The sequence below is a fragment of the Pseudorca crassidens genome, chromosome 1 (assembly GCF_039906515.1).
Source record: "Pseudorca crassidens isolate mPseCra1 chromosome 1, mPseCra1.hap1, whole genome shotgun sequence".
Classification (NCBI taxonomy): Eukaryota; Metazoa; Chordata; class Mammalia; order Artiodactyla; family Delphinidae; genus Pseudorca; species Pseudorca crassidens.
In genome coordinates, this window is record NC_090296.1 from 41,909,821 (window position 1) to 41,932,104 (window position 22,284).

A 22,284-nucleotide genomic window follows, 5' to 3' on the forward strand; every position below is an offset into this window, starting at 1 on the left:
ATGGGCAAAAACAACATGAACAAACAGAAATGGGTCTAGAAAAAACCAAAATGGTCCATAAGAGAATTTTTTTTTTACTTTTTCATTTTATATTTATTTATTTATTTTGGCTGCACCGGGTCCTAGTTGCAGCATGCGGGATCTTCATTGCGGCATGCGGGATTTTTAGTTGCGGCACACAAACTCTCAGTTGCAGCAGGCATGGGGGATCTAGTTCCCCAACCAGGGATCGAACCTGGGCCTCCTGTGTTGGGAGCATGGAGTCTTACTCACTGGACCACCAGGGAAGTCCCCATAAGAGAATTTTTTAAAATCTGGGAGAACAAAGCATCTATAAAAGAATAGGCTGCTACAGAAAAGAATAGGGTAAATGCTTTGAAGTCAAAGTAAAAACAATTAGTGAAATAGAAAATATTCAATAAACGTTCTGAGAAAGCAAATGGATATGACAGCAAATCAAATTAGCAAGTGGAAGCTAATATTGAGGACATCTTCCAGAGCACAGAATTTAAAAACAGAAATGTAAATACAAGAGAAAAAAAATTAAAATACATGCAGGATCAGTTCAGAATGTCCAATGTTTAACAAACAGAGGTTCCAGAGGGCTTAACAGAGAATGGAAGAGAAGAAATGATCAAGGAATTAAGAGAAAGAAACTTCCCAGAGGTGATGAAAGAACTGAATATTCCGATTAAAAGAGTTCATGAAGTGGCAAAGCAGAAGGATGATGGAGGTCTTTGCCGACATCACTGAAGTCAGTCACAACAGCCAGGGACTTGGCCTCACTACTTCTTGTTATTTCAGTTATTCTGTTTTCTGTTTGTTTGGATTTCTGTGTCTTTTGCTGAAAGCATATTTGACTGATACAATCTGCTTCATAACAATATAAAATATAAATGCCCAGAACTATACTTAACAAGAAATGTTTAAGACGTATATAAAGGAAAATGTTGGAGAGGACTTGAGTAAATGGAATAACTTATCATGTTCCTGGATGAGGGGCCCAATACTACAAAGTAGTCAGTTTGCCCCAAATTAAATTTAAATTCAATACAATCACAATCAAATCCTAATAGGACTTTTAAATAGAACTTAACAAACTGTTTCTAAATTTTATTTGGAAAGGAAAATGTTCAAGAATAGCCAAGAATTAAAAAAATATACATAAGTGGGGACAGGGGAAGAGAATTTGCCCTATCACATATCAAAACATATCATCAGGTTGTAATAACCAAAATAATGTGGTAGGTGTCCAAGATTAGACAGAGAGATCAATGGAACAGAAATAGAAGGATCTATAAATAGACCACTTATATATGAAAATAATTTTAATGATAGCTAATATTTCAAAATAGATTAAAAAAGATGATGCTTGGTCCATTTTTAAGGATAAAATTATTTGACCTCCCCAACCTCACACAGAATAAAACAATTTCTAGATAGAATTAAAAAGCTAAAAGTTTTAGGTACTTCCCTCGTGGTCCAGTGGTAAAGAATCTGCCTTCCAGTGCAGGGGAAGTGGGTTTGATCCCTGGTCGGGGAACTAAGATCCCACATGCCGTGGGGCCAGGTAAGCCCGTGCACCACAACTACTGAGCCTGGGCACCTCAACTAGAGAGCCACCTGCCACAACTACAGAGCCCATGCTCCCTGAAGCCCGCGCACCACAACTAGAGAAGAGAAAACCCGCACGCCACAACTAGAGAAGAGAAAACCTGCACACCACAACTAGAGAAGAGAAAACCCACACACCACAACTAGTGAGAAGCCCGCACACCGCAACAAAAGAAGAGCCTGTGTGCTGCAACAAAAGATCCCACGTGCCTCAACGAAGATTCCGTGTACTGCAACTAAGACCCAACACAGCCAAAAAAAAAAAAAGGCTAAAATTTTTAGAACAACCTATATTAGTATTGGAAGAAAATAAAGGAGAATATTTATATAAGCCTTATGAAGTGAGACAGAAAATTCAGAATCCATAATGTAAAAGATGGAGAGATCTGATCTCTTAAAAATTAACTTGTAAATTACAAATGAAAATGACAAATACTTTTTTTGCTACAAATAAAATGAAAATACAAGTGACAGAAAACATTTGCATATATATAAAAGATAAAGGATTAACATCTAGAATGCATATAAAGATTTTTCCAATCAATATGAAAAAGATAGAGTCCAATAGAAAATGATCAAAGGATATAACAGGTGATTCATAAAACTGTAAATAATCTATAAGCACATGAAAGGATAAAATATCTTTTCTTTGGCCATAAGATATAAACAAAAAGATTGATAACACCTGTGTTGGTAAAGATGTAAAGAAACAAGTACTGTCACACACTGTTGGAAATTTATAAAATGGTTCAACTTCTGTAAAGAGTACTGGCAAAATCTATCAAAATTAAAACACATATATCCATATATCCTTTGACTAGCCAATTCTTCTACAAATATGTGCTGCAGAAAAACTTCCATATTTGTATGGAAGATGCATCTGCAATGATACTCACTGAAATATTGTTTTAAGTAGTAATAAAATTGGAGACAACCTATGTTTCATCAACAGGGGAACAGTCAAATAAATCAGAGTATTACTGAATAGTATGAAGTCACCAAAAGACTGAAGTATAGACCTATGTGTACTGAAGTGAAATTTGTCCAAAACATATTGTTAAAGGCAAAAAATTTACAGAATACTTAGAACTTGACTCTACTACGTAAAATGGTATATGTTGTCATATGTGTAAATGCACAGAAAAAAAGGTTGAAAGCAAACCCACAAAGCTATTAACAGTGGATGCCTTCAGGAAAGGGAGTGGTGGTGGGATTGAGGTGAAAGCAGATTTTCATGTTTATTCTATATTCTTCAATACAGTTTGAATCTTTTCCAGTGAGACTACAGTTATATATTACTCATGTAATATATTTGCATGATAAAATATTTAGGTGTCATAATGATTTGTTTTGAAAATTAAGTCCTTTAAAGAATAATCATATTATATTTATACATAGGCATACCTTGTTTTATTGTGTTTTGGTTTATTGCCATTTTTTACAAATTGAAGACATCAAGCAAGTCTATCGGTGCTATTTTTCCAACAGCCTTTGCTCACTTCATGTCTCTGTGTTACATTTGGTAATTCTCATAATATTTCAAACTTTTTCATTATTATTATATATGTTATGGTGATCTGTGATCTGTGATGTTACTCTTGTAATTGTTTTGGAGTGCCACAAACCATGCTCATATAAGATGGTGAACTTAATAAATGTTGTGTGTGTTCTGACTACTCCACTGACCAGCCATTTCCCTGTCTCTCTCCCTCTCTTTGGGTCTCTCTATTACCTGAGACAAGACAGTCTTAAAATAAGGCCAGTTAGGGGCTTCCTACGTGGCGCAGTGGTTTGAGAGTCCGCCTGCCGATGCAGACGACACGGGTTCGTGCTCCGTTCCGCGAAGATCCCACATGCCGTGGAGCGGATGGGCCCGTGAGCCATGGCCGCTGAGCCTGTGCGTCCGGAGCCTGAGCTCCGCAACGGAGAGGCCACAGCAGTGCGGAGGCCTGCGTACCGCAAAAATAAATAAATGAATAAATAAGGCCAGTTAGTAAGCTTACAATGGCCTCTAAGTGTTCGCGTGAAAGGACGAGTCACATACCTCTCATTTTAAATCAAAAGCTAGAAATGACTAAGTCTAGTGAGGAGGCATGCTGAACGCTGAGATAGGCTGAGAGCTAGGCCGCCTGCTCCAAATAGTTAGCCAAGCTGTGGATGCAAAGGAAAAGTTCTTGAAGAAAATTAAAAGTACTATTCCAGTGAACACATGAATGATAAGAAAGTGAAACAGGCTTATTACTGATATGGCAAAATATTTAGTGCTCTGGACAGAAGATCAAACCAGCCACAACATTCCCTTAAGCCAAAGCCTAATCCAGAGCAAGGCCCTAACTCTCTTCAATTCTATGAAGGCTGAGAGAGGTGAGGAAACTGCAGAAGAAAAGTTTGAAACTAGCAGAGGTTGGTTCAATGCGGTTCAAGGAAAGAAGCCGTCTCCATAACATAGAATGCTGGGGACGTGGGTTCGATCCCTGGTCGGGGAACGGAGATCCCACATGCCTGGGGCAACTAAGCCCACGTACCACAGCTACAGAGCCCTCGTGCCCGGAGCCCATGTGCCACACAGAGAGAAGCCTGTGTGCCACAACGAAAGATCCTGCATGCCTCAACGATGATTCCGCGTGCTGCAACTAAGACCCACCGCAGCCAAAAAAATAAAGAAAATTTTTAAAAAATGAATTCATACCACTGTAATATACTCAAATTCTACGATGTATTCAGGCAAAACAAGGTCATGATCAAAGACAAACCACTTGTACTGCCGAATGCTGCAATCACAGTTTCTTTGTCCCATGATAGAATCTAGGGTAAAATAAAAAACAAAAACAAGCAAAACAAACACTCTTCAAAATGATATTTAATATTTTTCACCCTTACATAGATTAATAAACAACAAACTCAGTAAGTTCCAAATATTATGTCATTGAGGTTTTTTTCTCTTATATCTTCCCACCACTGTAGACAATTTCTTAATTCTATAAATACTAGTCACCCTTTCACTACACAGACTAGTAGGGTTTAGTTATATTCATCTCCTTTCCCTTTTCATACTTTTTCACTTTTCTATTCAATGTTTAGCCATATAGTTTTTGACAAATATATTACTTTTTTGTTGTTAAAAGTTGGGTAGGTTCTATTTTTTGAAATACATATAATATATTATACAAATATATATATATCTGTGTATATAAAACATAAAACAAACTTTTACAAAATAAAATATCTACACGCACACATATATAAATGTCACTGAAATAGAAAATAGAAATATAGAAGTTCATTAGTAGCTAGGAACAGGTTTTTATAAAAAAGTTAATAAGTTTTGTTAGGTAGAGGTTAAACTGTAAGCATCTGTATTAAATGAAAACATTTTGTATTCAGAAAGATGAAAAAAGATTTATCTTCATCGCAGACATACTTAGTAAATATTTTCGAGGAATGAATACTGAATTAATCATTGGGTAGTTGGCTTGACTGATGGAGTCCTGATCATGAGCCTGAACACTCTGGCCAAGGAAAACCTTTGTAATCAGGAGGATGCCTAGTGTGAAAAAACAAAATGTTTTAACACTAATTCATTTGAATAATTTTCCCATATCATCTTCCTTATTGGCCCCAGACTTGACTGTATATTTTGTAAAGGTAGAGATCCTGGCTATCTTGTCTGCCACCGTAAAGCACACAGCACACTGCTTGATCCAAAATAGAAGCTCAATAAATATTTGTTGCATAAATAAAATGTTTATAAAAGAGAATTCCTGTGATTATATCAAGCAAAGCTTTACAGAGAAGGAAGAAGGAAAGAAGACAATATTTATCAATATTTTTATGAATTAATTTAAGAAACTTGTTGTTCTTGTTAACTGGGTAAAAATTCATCTCTGTATCATCAGCACATAGCTTAGATCACAAGAGGCACTCAATATATGTCTACTGAATGGATGCACATTTCTCTTCCCTTTAGCTATTAAGGAACCTTGAAATTCACTAAATCCTAAGGATCTCTAGGAGTCACTGAATCCTATGAAACAACTTCTAATTACTATGCATAAAGTATTCAGATGACTTTTTAAAACTATGTACAAGTTATGAAATGTAAATTGGGAGAACCTAATTGTTTTAGAAAGAATATTCCAGAAGGATCAAGAAAAACATCATGGATATTTCTTTTTATTTTAAAGATTTTTTTTGATGTGGACTATTGTTAAAGTCTTTATTGAATTTGTTACAATATTGCTTCTGTTTTATGCTTTGGTTTGTTGGCCACAAGGCATGTGGGATCTCAGCTCCCCGGCCAGGGATGGAACCAGCACCCTCTGCAATGGAAGGTGAAGTATTAACAACTGGACTGCCAGGGAAGTCCCTATAATGGATATTTCTTAAATGAGAATGGAGAAGGATGAGAAAAAAAGCAAGTGGTTTTTTCAAATAGGAGTTCTTTCTAGATTCAGTAATCTGCTTAATTTTCTGATTATTATTAACTGAATGAAAGACTGCAAAACACACATAATTTAGTTCAGCATGCATCATCTTAACAGAGCTAGAGTCTGGAACCTAGAATATTACTTTTATAGAATTCAGTTAACCAAATTTCTGACTACCCAGTCCTTAGAAGGTTGAATAGTTGAGACCAAAGAATAGATGTCCCTTACTCCCTGACCTGATCAATTCTGTTTATTTTACATTCTTTGGTACTATGCATTAATACTTCATCTTTGTAGCTCTTATTATAATTGTAATTTTACAATTATTTGGATATTATTATTTGTAAGCACCATAACGGAGAAACTGTCTAGTCTGTATTGACTAAACCCCTATCACCAACCAAGTGCCTAATACCCAGTAAGCATTCAATAAATACTGGTGGAACTGAAGAATGAAAAGTGGAAGAGGGTGGGGCAGGAGAGGACATGATGAGCTGGTCTTTGTCTCCAGTCTGTGGGTACCTGGGAACCTCTCCCAGAAGTGTCCTACAAACTGACTCATGTACTTTTATTTACATATATTCAAGATGCAAATAAAGTACTAATAACTGTGACTAAATTAAAATACCAAACATTTATCTTCTATAAGGCAACTTTAAAGCAATCCACACACTTCACAATTTGTCTTTAGCCAACTTTAGATATATAACCAGATTTTCTTATCATCTTATATTTTGATAATTAAGGACAAATAAGGCCTGTCTTCCTGAGTGCTTTATATAATGATTATCATATAAATAGGCCAAGTTCTCTTTTCTCTTTCCTATGAATTTGGGGTTTGTATGGTGATTGTGTGTGTGTGTTTGTGTATAACATGTACATAAATATGTTAAGTTTATTTTTAGGACACAACTTAATGAACAAAAGCAGATTATGAAAAGTGTTTATTTCATATAAGATGGATTAAATATGATTAACGAATGAGTCTCATCCTATTGATGTTGCTGATAATAATCACTCAGTAAATATTTGTTGACAACCTGACTAAAGTAATAATAATCAGAAAGTCATGTATCACTACACTGGTAAACACTAAATAAAATGGGTTTCAGAAAACCTCCCAGGTTGATAAAACCAAGTATCAAAAATATTATGCAAATAATTAGTGAATTTGAATACTTAGAACTTAAAAGTTCAGAAACACTGCATACTTGTATTACCATGTCTGAAGAGCTCATGCTCAAGAGAGTTTTTCTTCTCATTCTTGTACTTTTGCTGTAGAAATTCAATTCTGGGACACTCACATATACTTAGGCTGTTAGCAAGAATAACAGCTTCTTTTCTGAGAGGCAGCTGTAAAGAAAAAACAAAGTATGAGTATTTTTACAAGATTGGCAATACTTCAACTTTAGTAAGATGGTTTATCATTTTATGTTTATGTGTCTGTACAAGGAAACTGCAGGTCAGACTCACTGAAAAGAAGTAGATAACCTTCAGGTGCAACTTCATTCTATAAAACCATTTATATATTTTAAATTTATATGCAAATAGATTTATGAAAAGTAATACAGAACAACATTTGTTCCTGTAAAACCAGCCAGAGTCAAAACTGACCACTCTGTGTGGTGCAGGAGCTATAGTTTTGCACGTTTTCAAGGATACTCCACTAGCAACTGTGCAAATTCCAAAAAGAAAATTCTGTGGGAAATTACACTGAAGATTCTTATTTAAATAAATAAAAGTCTAATAATTGGTCTAATAATCTACATTATTTTCCAAATACATCTCATTGTGCTAATGCATGGAAATTTTAGTTTGCATTGTGATTAGAGTTACTTCTTTAAAAGTGTTTTATCAGAAATATTCATATTACTTGCTGTGAAAGCAGCTCTAAAACAAACAAAAATCTCTATTTTTAACAGTAAAAAAAAAAAAAACCTAAGAGAGTTTATATGATCTATCCAAGGACTGAAGCAGAAATTGGCAAAGTCATGACTTGGACTCAGGTCTACTCCTCCTTGTCACTTCTTGGAGTTTTGAAATTATTACTAGCTTAATATTAGTAGCCAAATTATCTAAAATATATCTTTTATATAAATGCTGAATTGCCTATTTTCTTATTGAAACCTGTTATTCAAAGAGATTTAGAAAAATAAATACTAAAATGTGGCTCATCTGATCACAAATTCCACATTCTAGTAATTATAATCTCAGATTTCCCATGAACATCACTAAATATCCATTAGATAGAGGCTATGTGCATGGCTCTCTGCCTGGACCAGACACTGCCACACTAAGCCAAATCCTCCTTCTCAGCTGCTTACACAGCATATCTTTTTAATCAGATCCCGTCTCTTAAATGATGCAGAACATAAATATCAATCTTTACTCATTGTGTGCACAACATAACATAGAAATTTAGCTTATCTGAGCTTTGTGCTACCCAGTGATTTTTCTAGCCAATTATCTTGCCCCATTTCTAAGATCTTAACAATGAGAGTAATTGATGGTGTGTGGAGAAAGAAGGGCAGAATAGTAAACTTTAACCTTCTGGTATTTTCTTGTTTAGAGGCAAGACGGGGAAAGAAAAGGAAACAAAGATGGGACAATCAGAAAAATGTGAGGATAACAATAGTGTATGGATGCTAAAGGAGAGTTTCAAAATGGAAAGAGCAATCAAAAGTATCAAATGTTTTAGCAATAACCTGCCTCCTTAGCACAGAAGGCTGCGTGTCAGTCTCATAATCAAATGTTTCAGCAATAATGGTGAATTTAATAAAAAATTTTCTATGTGCCAGAAACTGGTCTAAGAACGTTTTTGGTAAATTTTAATAATATATTTTAAATCTAATATTTCGCAAATATTATCATTTTAATATGTAATCAATATAAGAAATTATAGTCTTTTTTTCTGTACTAAGTCTTCAAAAACTGGTATTATATGTCTTAAACTTTTAGCACACCTTAATTCTGACCAGTCACATTTCAAATGCTCAGTAGTCACATGTGGGTGGTGCCTACTATATTGGACAGAGCAGTGTAGAGCACTGCTGGAAGGATTAGAGATATTGTATCTCCTTTAGGAGATGCAGGGGATAAAGTGCTAGCACAGTGTCTGGCAGGCAGAAAACACACAGAAATAGCCCCATCCTTCCTCTACCCTTTGTGCCCATGATGGTTCAGAGTTCTCTGATATGACCCTGAGCACTTCACTCACCTTCCTCAATTCTTCACCTCCTTCCTACTTCTCTTCCAGAAAGTACAGTGAGGGCACTCTCACTATACCACCCTGCTGAAGCTACCATCATCTCTGGCCTGAGCTGCTGTAGGACCTCCCCCGTATAGTGGCCCTGTCATTGCTTCTACTCCCTCCAATTTATTCTCCACCAAGAGGTTGGAAAGCTTTATTGTGATTTTTTTTTTATTGTGGTAAAAAAAACACATAAGGTTAAAAGCTACCATTTTAACCATTTTAAAGTGTACAATTCATTGGCATTAAGTACATTCACGATGTTGTACAACCATCACCACTATCCATTTCCAGAACGTCATCCCAAATTGAACCTGTATACTCATTAAACAATAACTCTCTGTCCCTCTATCCTCCCCATCCCCTGGTAACCTCTATTCTACTTTCTGTCTCTACCAATTTGCCTATTCTAGATATCTTATGTAAGTGGAATCGTACAGTATTTGTCCCTTTGTGTCTGGCTTCTTTTATTTAACGTAATGTTTTCAAGGTTCATCCATGTTGTATCAGAATGTATCTGATGTATCTGCATGTATCAGAATTTGATTTCTTCTTATGACTGAATAATATTCTCTTGTATGTATATACCACATTTTATTTATCCATTCATCAGTTAATGGACATTTGGGTTGCTCCTACTTTTTGGCTATTGTGAATAATGATGCTATGAACAAGTATCCAAGAACCTTTTTGCACATATCTCACTAAATCCTAACCATTCTGTTAAGAAGATACTATTATTATCTTCACTTTACAGAATGGATGAAACAGGCACAGAGAGGTGAAGTCACCCAGCTGGTGAGTAGGAAAGCCAGGATTCAAATACAGCAATACTTTGATTTTATGCGTGCCATGATGAGAAAAGGATTAGGAAACACTGCTCTATACCAGTGTGCTACAGCTGCCTCGTCAAATGGGTGGAGGACCGAGAAAGGTTGATTGGATATTTTGGAGCTCAGGAGTGACCAAGGATAAAGCAATATCAGTATCAAGGTGGGGAAAATGAAATAGAGAATAAAGAAATGGTGGCAGTAAAAGTAAAGAGAAAAATAGGATGATAGAAAGCACAGCAGTGTTAACTGAATGAATTTTTTCAAGATGGAGAAGACCTCGATGAGTTTAAAACGGATTAAAGAAGTGGATTTCAAAATCATCCACAAAAGGATCACAATATAAAATATAAGCTGCCTAGAAAGATTAAATAGATAATAATGAAGATAAAGTAATTCATGATTCAACCAACTGTAGATTGAAAATATTTTTAAAAAAGAATTCTGGAAAGTTCCAAAAAGCAAAACTTGAATTTGCCCTGCTTCCACAACTATTTACATAGAATTTACATTGTACTTACAACTATTTACACAGCATTTACATTGTATTAGGTATTACAAGTAATCTAGAGATGATTTAAAGTATACAAAAGGATGTGCATAGGTTACATGCCAATAGTATGCCATTTCATATAAGGGACTTGAGCATCCTTGGATTTCGGTATTTGTGGGAGGTCCTGGAACCAATCCCCCTGGGATACTGAGGAATTGTACTTTCCATGATAGCACTAAGCTTTTTTGTGAAACAGTGTAAGTTTGCTTTAACATGAATGAAAGCATTGAGAATCAAACCACGCTTAATCAGTGGCAAAGTTTTATCCATTAGGAAGAAAGCATTATTCTGAATGACATTTTATGTTACCTTGCTCGTTTCACTGTCTTTGAATCCTTTTTCAAGTATTTGTAGCAGATGCTTTTTCTTCACTGTAACTTCAGGATCAAAAACATAAAAAAGGCATTCCAGCATCTGTCGATAGCTCCTTAAGAATAATTAAGACAAAAAAAGTTTTAGAATTGATTTCAGAAAAGCCTAGCTGTAGATAAGTGACCATATGCCTTGCCCAGGATATTTCCCATTTACGCTGGATGTTCCAGTGTCATTATTAAACTTGCACTCCTCCTCAGTCTCAAAAAGAGCTCCAATGTGGATAAACTATGAGGTCATCCTAGTCAAGGAAGATGCATGAAAAGGAACTATTTACTGACAAGGATATTTTCAACATTGTAAACTTTTAAAACAGAAAGACTTTCTTTTACAAAATAAAATCAGACTGTTGTAAAAATGTTCCTTATGGAAGTTAACTTCTTACTCTGAATCATGCATATCTTCATTGTCCAAAAACTTTTGGAATTTCTCTTCAAATTTTAGTCTCAGAATACGGTTGTTAACCTTGATGACACGTTTTACTTTCACTCCTGTAATACCATACGTTCTGAAGTCCCATGTACAAAAACGTGATAGAATTAATTCATAGCAGGAATTAAACCTATATGGGAATACAAAATATATGCAAAGAAAAGAGATTTTCCTTAAAATGTTGAGAACACAAAGTTACATATGAAAAAAGTAATAGCTAATATATATATATTTTTTTTGCTAAAGATAAATGGTCATATAGTATAGCTCTGATTTGGTTCTTATTCAATCAGTAAAAGAGGCACTAAACTTTGAAACATAAAATAATAGTTCTTTCATTAATTATTATATATTTGTTCTGACTAAAAGATATGGAGCAATCCTCCTTTATTGAAACACTTCATTTTTTGGCTTCAGTAAAACTACATGCTTCTGGCTTTCATCTTACTGGCTGCTCTTTCATGTTTTTCTTTGCTGCTTCTCTTTCCTCTGACAGACTTCTAAATGTTGGATTGCCCCAGCAATCAGTCTTTGGCTCTCCTCTTGTTTCCATAAACTCTATCCCTAGGTGATTTCACCTGGTCCTTTGGGAATACATATTTTAAATATATTATTTATATATATATATATATAAATACATATACATATATATTTATTATACTAGTATATTCCAACATTTTATTTTCAGGCTTTACCCTTACCCCACTTAGCTGGATATACCTACTCTTGAACATCCAACTACCTGCTTGCTGTGTTCACTTGTATATGTAATAGGCCTCTCAAATTTAACTCACCCAACACACCTGCCTTTAAACCTGCTCCTCCTGAGTGTTTTCCACCTCAGTATATGGCAACATCACCTAACTGGTAGCTTAGGTTAAAATCCCAGGAATAAACCTTGCCTCCTCTCTTCCTCACCAATATCCAAGTCTCCAGCAAGTCTGTTTGATTCTACATCTAAAATACATCCTGAATATGACCCTATTTAATCATTACCGCTGCTATTTTCCTAGTTAAAATCACCATCATCTCTTAGTTGGGCTATTGCAATAACTTCATAGCTAGGGATATAGAAGTGAAAGAGGCAGGGTCCCTGCTCTCATGGACCCTATCTTCCAAGGGAGTTGGACAAAAAAATAAACAAGACATAAAAAAAATCTAAACTGGTAAGTACTCTGAAGAAAGAGAGGCTTGGGGTAAGAGAGGCTTGGAGAGGCAGGGGCTACTTAAGACAAGTCTTGGGTAAGACGTTCAGAGAAGATATTTGAGCTAAAAATTGAAGGAGAAGTAGGGGCCTGCTGTGTGAAGATCTCAGGAAAATGTACACAATGCTCATTTGCTCTCTGCTGCCCTTGCCTGGCCACGCTCACAGTAATAATTCTGGCACTGTCTTAAAGTAGCACAGAATTTAGATTAATTTGAAATTTAAGGGGGGGGTCAACTGTATGGTGACAGATGAAACTAAATATTTGGTGGTGAGCACACTGTAATGTATACAAAAGTAGAAGTATAATGTTGTACACATGAAACATATAATGTTATAAACCAATGTTACCTTAATGAAAAGAAGTAAAAATAAAAAATAAATTTGAAAAAAATGGATCAGTTTGAAAAGGAAGTTAAGTGCTCCTATATGGGGTACATCTGCCTTTGAATGAGATGACTGGTCCTCACTGGGATAATCAACCAGGGCCTGAGCGTGGGTGTGGGCTAAGATCACAAAGGTAAGCTTCCTGATGGGGTGTCTCTTCCTAAGACTAACATCTGAGCTCCTAATTTAGAGCATTCGCCTTTCTCACTAGCAAAGACTGAACCAGTGCAGCTAGGAACTGCCCAGTTACTCTTCTCCAAGAGTTGAAAAGTAAGCTGCCCAAACCAAACTAATCCCAGAGGAGCTCGCAGTCTGGTAAAGGAGACAGAAATAGTGCTGCAATCCAGCATAATGCTGCTAACTAGTTCAGAGGTCCGGCTAAACAACCAGATCATCATGTGCAGTGGGAAACCTACAGTGTCATGTATAGGGGGATCATTTCCTGGGTGGGCCTAAATTAGTCCAAGTCACCCCTAAACAACATGTCCTGGAACCACTGAAACTCATTATTACTTGCACTCTAATTGTTATTATTATCATTATTATTGTGCTCTGATAGAAACTAGTGCTATAGGTGTTTTATGTAGATAAGGTTTTTGTTATAAAGTAACAAAAGGGTAATCGAGAATTGCCCTTGAGAGTAATCGAGAATAGATGGAAGTGATAAATGGACAGTTCCCAGCTTCTAGCCTGGTCTCCCAGGAATGCAAGAACCAGGAATGGCACAGGAAACTCCAAGTAGTATGATCCTTTCATAGAGCTTTTCTTTGGGAATTAAGCAGCTGATCCCTTCCTCATATGGAATTCCTAGAGCCCTGGAGATACAGAACCCTGGTGCTGAGAGGACAAGGGCTCTGTGCTACCTGGGGTCACAGAAGTAAAGCAATTCATTCAATCACCTGGCCACACCGTGGATGAGAAAACATCATTCAGAGGCTGCAATACTGCTGGAGGAGGGAGAACAGACCTATGCTGATAGAGAAGTACTGAGACTTACAATATTATCAGTACGTCATGGAGGATGATAACTTCTCACAGCATTGTTGAATATGTGCTACATGCAACTGGGGAGCATGTCATTACTGGTCTGATGTATACACATTTTAGTCTGAACCTGAAATAATGACTCTGTAGGACTTTGTATAAAATAATATTGAAATCTGCTACACCTTTCTTTCAGTCTGATAGATTTAAGGGCAAAATTGAAACTACCCAGCCCAGCCTGCAAGACCCTTAATGATCAGGCCCTTGTCATGTGGAACTACTGAGTTCTCCAAACATATTATACTATTTCCACACCCTTTCACATGCTGTTTCCTCTGCCTGCAAAGTCCTTCCTCTAATTCTTCGTATAGTTAACTTCTATCAGTCCTTCAAAACTCAGATCAAAGCATCTCCCTCAAGTGTCCCCACTTCCACAATACTTTCTGTAACTTGCCACTCTGCTTTGATCTTCACATAGCTGCCCTCTCCTACATTCTCCATGTGTACAATCATCCCAGAACTTATTACTATTTCATTACCATAGTCTTCTACAGCAGATTGTAGGCTTGATTAGAGAGGGAACTATATCTTATTTGACTTTTATCACTAGCACCTAGCATAGAATGTGACTTATGGTAGAAGCTCAGTGGATGAATGCTGAGCAAGTGAACAAAGTAGAAAAGACTCAAAGATTAAAAAGATGCAGTCTCTATCTTCACCGAGTTTATAAACCAATAAAGTGAAGAAGTAATGGATAAGTACAAGCAAAATTATAATAGAGTATAAGATAGGAGAGATAAAACTCAGTGCTATGAAGATTCAAAAAGAAGAAGAAGAAATGACTATAGCTGATGGAGATGACAAGAAAATTCCTCACAAAGGAATGGCTTTTGATGTCATCCTTGAAGATAAAGTAAGTTTTGACAGGCAATGATAGAGCCAGGGCCTGGGATGCGAGGCATTCTGGGTGAAGGAAGTAGAACAAAGAAAACCACTTATGTGATGGTGTACCAGATATATTCCAAGAGCAGTGAGGCATGAACAGTTCAGCTGACTCTGAAAGGGTTTGAAAAGGGGTTAGGGTAGTTTGGAGACTATACAGTGAAGGACACTGAATGTCAGTGTGAAGAGTTAGAATGTAATTTGGAAGATAACAGGTTGCTACAGGAGGCTTTTGTTTTGTTTTTAACAGAGTGCTCTTGGCATAGGCAGGGACCAGCTATATGTAGCAATAGTCTAAGAGGAAGGTTATGATGGCCCATGTGCAGGAGATTTTGGTTACAAAGAGGGAGAGAACGAATGCAAGAGACATTATGGAGAGAACCTGTGGGTCTTAGGCTGATTGGATATGGAGATGGAGGAAGAGAATGGAGTCAAGAATGGCTTCAGTGTTTGTTGTGCCTCTATGACTAAGAGGGTAGTAGTGCTACAAACAGGAATGGAGGAGTCAGAAGGAAGGGGTGGTTTGTGGGCAGGAAGAGGAAAACAAAAGCAAAAAGATTAAGAACTAAATATTTTTACATCACCTTGTCTAATCCTAACAGTAACCTTTTGTGATAGTTTTTTATTTTCTCATTTTACAGATGACATTCAGATGAGTTAAATAACTGTTTTAAGACTATGCAGATAGAGTTTGAACCTAGGCTTTCTGACTCTAACCCCACTGTCTATTTTTTAGTTTACAGCTGAGTTCCCTTTTAAATGTGTTGAGTTTGCCTTGCCAGTTGGACATTCGGCTAGAAATGTCTAATAGGTAGAACTTCAGGACTGGGGTAAAGGAGAGAGATTGTAACTTTAAGTAATTTTTGAAAGTGCAGGAGTAGAAGAGACTGTCAAGGGAGAGTGTAAAAAGAAAATAGGAAATGTCTAACTACAAGAAAAAAAAAAAGAGAGAGAGAGAGGTGAAGTTACACGGAAGGAATGGCTAAAAGCAACAAGATCTGCAGAGGTTAGGAGAGTGAGGGCCCCTCATGTCACTGGGTGCCCCCACTCATTCAGTAAGACCTGAATGTGTGAGCATCCACAGTGGTGATATACACATTGACTAAGATATTCAGTTACACAGAGAGATGCCTACAAACGTTCTTAATATACAAATGATGCACCCATTTAGCAAATGTAGAATGCACATGGTTTTAAATGGCTGAAGCATAATATAATCTATTAAAATCACTTCAAAATCCTAAACAAGCATTTAATAAATACTGTTAACTGACTTGCTGACTTAAACCATATCAAAAACAAATATAAAACAGTATAAAACAAAAAGTCTGAGTTTCTGTAGCTCTCTAAAACAGTACAGCCTGAAATGTTTATATATAAAAAGTTAGATTAATTACTGAAAGTTATTTTATAGACAAAAGTGAACCTACTAAGTGAATATCTATATATTGATATAGAGACTTCAATTAGTTATCTATTGAGTTATGAATCCAGCCAGCCCTATGCTAGATGTAATGACTTATAAGGCACATCCTATCTGTCCCCAAGGATCTCACAGAGTCACTTATATATTGTTTTGTGGTACTTTGAAGTTATTTCTTTAAATTGTAAATGCCATGCATGTATCTATAACCAGGTTAAAAAAGCTTCTCAAGCACAAGGACAGCATCTTTGATGCATTGGCGTCCCCATCTGGTAAATGTTGATAAATGTTGTCTGTTGTCAATAGATATAACTCAGTTGGCAATACAGAGGTAAATAATATGATCTATAATGAAAATGCTGTAGTGGCAACAATCTACTCAACAGACAAGTCTCTGTAAAATCAGGACTTTTTTAAACTGAAAAATAAAGCTCTTCAATTTCAAAAAAGAAATGAAGCTAAGAAATTTTTTTTTTTTTTTGCGGTACGTGGGCCTCTCACTGTTGTGGCCTCTCCCGTTGCGGAGCACAGGCTCCGGACGCGCAGGCTCAGCGGCCATGGCTCACGGGCCTAGCTGCTCCGCGGCATGTGGGATCTTCCTGGACCGGGGCACGAACCCGCGTCCCCTGCATCGGCAGGCGGACTCTCAACCACTGCACCACCAGGGAAGCCCACTAAGAAATTTTTAACGATATACGATTAGAAATCTGCAATGCTCTTTTACTATAAACATAGGCTTTTCTGAGAGAAAACCTTTATGTTTTAGTTCTAGCTCTACTCCAGTACTTTTTATTTAAATGCTAAATATTGGCCTTAAAAATATTAAAGAAAAGTCAGTGTTTAAATTATAAAATGACTAGATATGTACCACACAGAGCAATTTAAAGCACTTTAATAGTTATTTCCTAATATACATAAACGATCAGAGCTAAGGTAGCCAAGCTTGTAGTATGCTAAAAGTAACAAACAGTCCTTGAAATTCTGCCAACATGTATTTGATTTTCTCCTTAAAATGGATCAAGGTTATTTTTATTAAAACCAAGTAAACAATTATTAATGCTTATTAAAATCCACCAAAGCTATCTAAATTACTATCAGGCTGACACGGTTACCTAAATGGCTTTTTAGTTATTTTGCTTTTACATAGTTTTTTTCACTAATGTACTTGTTTTATAAAGAGCTTGCTTTGTGATAAGTTAAAAAGAAACAAATAATAAAAAGCAATTCTGTTTAGGTTGAGTGAATACAAATAAAAGACTGAAGAATTATGCATACATCCTGCAGAGAGACACCATTCAATTCTTAACACTTGAAAAATCAAGGCCTCTACTTGTTTACATGGGGACTGGGATGAATACCTTTTATATCTTTGTACATAAAAATCAAATATTGTGGTTAAGCAACAGTGATAACTGTTGGGCAAATGGATCTACTGATACAAAAGAAAGTATTTTAGAAGATCCCTTTGTCCCTTGGGCAGAGCGTCTTAGACTTTTCCACCAAAGTACCCCCAAGGCCCTTCAGAAGCTTTTACTCACAGAGGTGAGTTAGAGCCACATCTAATAGAATCAGGGGGCTTGGCTTAAAGTAATGGATAACAGTCACACATTTTTCTTTCTAAAAGGTTATTGTAAGTTTTGTAGTTTACTTCACAAAAATCGTGTTTGTTTCAACAGTGACAGTGAGTAAAACCATCCTCTGGGGTGATATATCAAGTCCATGCTATAGCTTTACATGTTTCCTTGTTCACGGGCTTCTCAATTTTGAGAAAGTGACTGCAGAAATATGAAAGTTATGATATTTTTGTGCCAAGGCTCTCTTTTTTTAGGATCATTTTTTGGGTTGTACCCTCTAGTTGAAGCAACACAACCACTTCCTTGTGTCTACCAGTAGGACTTGATTCTGAAGTGTGGATCCCTTTTTCCTGTTTCCATTTTGGGTGGCTTTGCCATTTTTGTCCAAATGGGCTTTTCACCCGAATTCCTGGTTTTTAAGCGTCTGCCTTATTTTAACTCATAAAGTCTATGTGCACCCTGACTCTATCTAGCTCTAGACAACTGGTTTCACTTTGATCATGGACCCCCAGGAAATTTACTAGGCAGCCTCCTCCAGTATTTGCAACTTGCTGTTGCCAATCCTGCTTTGCCACTCCTTCCCTATTCTAGCCTCTCACCCAGTATTCAGAATCCAGAGCTATATTCAGTCCAGAAATAAACCGTATAAACATACATAAAATTAATTCGTGACCATAAGCTTTTCTAAATTATATTCTGCTCTTGGGCTAAGGAAAATTAAGTAAAGAGCAAAGAAATACTATTAGGATGTTTTCAAGTTAGCTCATGGCAATAGTATAAACAGAGAAATGTATATATGGTAAAGTAGGTAACTGCCAATCTTCAGTGGATGAATACTCTATATGGTAAGTGTTTTGAAATGGGACATTTTAAGATTTTTATAAGTTGATATTTTGGTTGATGATCCTAAGCACTTAAAATTAGTTTTAAAGCTATAACTAAATATCAAAAGATTTACCAGTCATCAGATCGAGTGCCTTCTTCAAAGTAGATGTTTCCCACAGTCTCCAACTCAATTAACAAAAATGGGATTAATAAACTATGACTTTTCTTCTTTTGTTTTACTTCAATACGATAAATTCCTTCAATTCTATTTAAGAAAAAAATAAAGCTATTAAAATGATCTAAAATTCACAACATTAAAATTCATGATAGTTTCTTCTAAGCTGATGTTAAAATATAAGGCTTTCATCAATGAACAAAGAAAGCTTGGTGCTAACAGTTAAACCAAGTAAAAGACATTCTGTTTTTGGCAATTAAAATCACCTCAAATTTTGTTAACCTCAGAGTAAGTGAAGGTTAGAAGACTCTCCTGGCTCCACCATTTATGATTCTCAGATCTTAGACAAGTCACAACATTTTTCTGCTGCAACTTCTTAGAAAATGACAAGATTGATAGTACCTACACCTGAATAGGCTTTTTGAAGATTATAGGCAAAATATATGAAAAGCTCTTAGCCAAGAGCTTGGCACAGAGTAAGAACTCAATAAATATTAGTTATTATTTTGTTACTATTTATTATTACAGGGCAAACTAACTTATCCACTTAGTGCCTTAGTAAATTAAAAAAAAAAATCACAGTACTTAATAAGTCTTCTTGCTTTATGTTTCTAGTTGATACTCAACCTGAGTTTCTTTATACATGATTCCAGACAACTTTTGTATGTGCTTTCTGCACCAGTAGCAACTAACGTTAAAAAAACTAATGTTTTTAATTTGCAGACACTAGAGTCATGTGACAAGAAGCCACTCAGGGGAAGTCCAGTGTTCCTAGTAAAGTATTGCTTCTTTAAAAAACTATATGCTAACTTTGAACCAATGATGCCTACCTCTACTAAGAACTGGACTGAAAAAACATGTTGTGTTTTACTTCATACTGTAATTCTTTCCATTCCTGAAGAAGAGAATTGAGCTCGACCAGTGGCCCAGAACATTCTTTTCCCTCATGTTTCAAATTTGAACAACGAGATAATTCATTAAACATACTCATCTAGTTTTTTGTTCCAGAATGTTACCCTTTCATTCAAGGCATTTAGTTTGGTCACTATCTTCTGCTGAAGACTTGGTTCTTCTGTGACAGTTTCACAGTTTTTTGATTTTTCAAGCTCAGTTACTTTATTGTTACTGGATCTATCATTGTGCCCTTTGCCAGATCCTCTGAGTTCAGTCAGTTCCCGTTCCAACTGTTGAAATCAATGTGCCAGAGAGCAAAATTGTTCAGTGGAATCTATTAAATATTTAGTTAACTTAAATTAACAAAGTAGCAATCTAGATAATAAATAAGCCAAACTTCATAAAAACATGGCAAGCATGTGATTATAACTTTAGTACAAGTTTGGTCAACGAATTTCTCTTGACCAAGTGAAATTAAATACTTCAGACATGGCAGTTCTCTCAACTGAAAATAAGAAAAGCAAAGAAATAAATTTTAAAATATTATTGATGAGTTAGCTTCTAATAAAGCCAAAGTAAAATGATAAGAAATGCTGATTTTGGAACAAAGAGAATAAGCTTGAAATAATGTGACTTTTATCACTCCTACTTTTCAATTTTTCAACTACTTTGGTATTCTGGGAAACAACATAAAAAATATACACAAGCATGGATATAGGGGTGCACATTTTTCTCTTTGCCTCAGTCTCCTATACGGCTCAGCACAGCAATGTCGTTATTTAAAATTTTGATATTTGTGATTTTTCTTGTTGTTCGTAATGGACTTTTTTTGCATTCATTTGTATTTTTAAGAAATATTATAATAGGGACTTCCCTGGTGGTGTATTGGTTAAGACTCCATGCTCCCAATGCAGGGGGCCTGGGTTTAATCTCTGGTCAGGGAACTAGATCCCACATGCATGCCACAACTAAGGAGCCCACATGCCGCAACTAAGACCAGCGCAACCAAATAAATTTAAATAAATATTTTTAAAATATATATTATAATAAAATACATGATTTATCTTAATTATGGAGGTTTTAGACCTTCCCTTAAACTTTGGGCCCAGGGTGAGTGCCTCATTTGCCTTACCCTAACCCCAGCATCGTAGAATGGATTTCAAGATAAATTGTACTGTACACAGAGAAGTGCATACAAATAGAAATTTGCTAAGTATCTGTACTCCTTTCTCTATAATGGCTACATACAGCTGTTAAAAAAATGAAGTAAGCATATTTTATAAAAATACCTATAGTTTATATAATCTATAACTATTATTTTTCACATATTAATACATCCATTTGCACATGAAAATGGCAGATATAAAATGATTTCCATATACTGGTTTTCCTGTCGTTTTTTATTCAAGTAAATAAATTACGTTAATGTTTTAAGAATACCTTTCTGATTATAATATGAATTTAAACCTGTTAATTTCATAAAGAGTACTAAATATATTTTTAATCGCTACATACCATTCAATCTTAAGAATGAGTAATTCTGCCTCTCTTTTTAAACATTTAGGTAGTTTCCAATTTTTTGTTGTTATTAATAGTACAGTGATGAATATTCTCATATAAATATTTATCCAAATCTTTAAATGGAGTGCTAGAAGTAGATTTACTGGGTCAAAGGCTATGAGCATTTTTAGGCTGTTAGTAATATATATGACCCAATTACACTCTCATCAGTGGTGTAATAGTGTCACACCCATCTTCACCAGGCAGGCTATGACAAATTTATAGGTGAAAATGGTTGCTTGTTGTCTTATTTCATATTAGGAAATTAATAATCAGATTGAGGTCCTCTTTCACATGTTTATTAGTTTTTATTTCTTCTTTTGTAAAAAGATAGTTTATGGAATTTGCTTAATTTTTCTATTTGGATATATACTTTCTTGTCTTCTTTAAAATTTTTTAATTAATTTATTTATTTTTGGCGGCATTGGGTCTTCGTTGGTGCGTGTGGGCTTTCTCTAGTTGCAGTGAGTGGGGGCTACTCTTCATTGTGGTGCACAGGCTTCTCATTACAGTGGCTTCTCTTGTTGCGGAGCACAGGCTCTAAGCACGTGGACTTCATGGGCTTAGTTGCTCCGTGGCATGTGGGATTTTCCCAGACCAGGGATTGAACCCGTGTCCCCTGCATTGGCAGGCGGATTCTTAACCACTGTGCCACCAGGGAAGTCCCTTTTTGTCTTGTTTTACTTATGAGTACTTTTATACTAAGGATATTATGTTTGTCCTTCATGTTTGTTGAAAACAATTTTTCAGACTGTCATTTATTGTTTATTTTCATTAATGATGCTTTTTAGTACAAAAGCGTTTTACTTTTTTTTTTTCAATCAAAGCTAAATTCTGT

General features: G+C 35.7%; 2 protein-coding genes across 3 annotated transcripts in view; one reads left to right on the forward strand and one right to left on the reverse strand.

Moving 5' to 3' along the window:
* Positions 1–22,284, forward strand: part of RTN1 (reticulon 1) — a 411,168-nt gene that overhangs the window by 92,012 nt on the left and 296,872 nt on the right. The window lies entirely within an intron of this gene.
* The window catches only part of LRRC9 (leucine rich repeat containing 9), a 112,223-nt gene that overhangs the window by 64,180 nt on the left and 25,759 nt on the right, over positions 1–22,284 (reverse strand). Inside the window, exons 9-15 of the mRNA XM_067734490.1 lie at positions 19,980–20,176; positions 18,951–19,082; positions 11,432–11,608; positions 10,984–11,101; positions 7,262–7,394; positions 5,036–5,158; positions 4,304–4,419 (exon numbers count right to left, since the gene is read on the reverse strand). Of these exons, the coding sequence (XP_067590591.1) occupies positions 4,304–4,419; positions 5,036–5,158; positions 7,262–7,394; positions 10,984–11,101; positions 11,432–11,608; positions 18,951–19,082; positions 19,980–20,176 (996 nt within the window). The remainder of the gene's footprint in view (positions 1–4,303; positions 4,420–5,035; positions 5,159–7,261; positions 7,395–10,983; positions 11,102–11,431; positions 11,609–18,950; positions 19,083–19,979; positions 20,177–22,284) is intronic.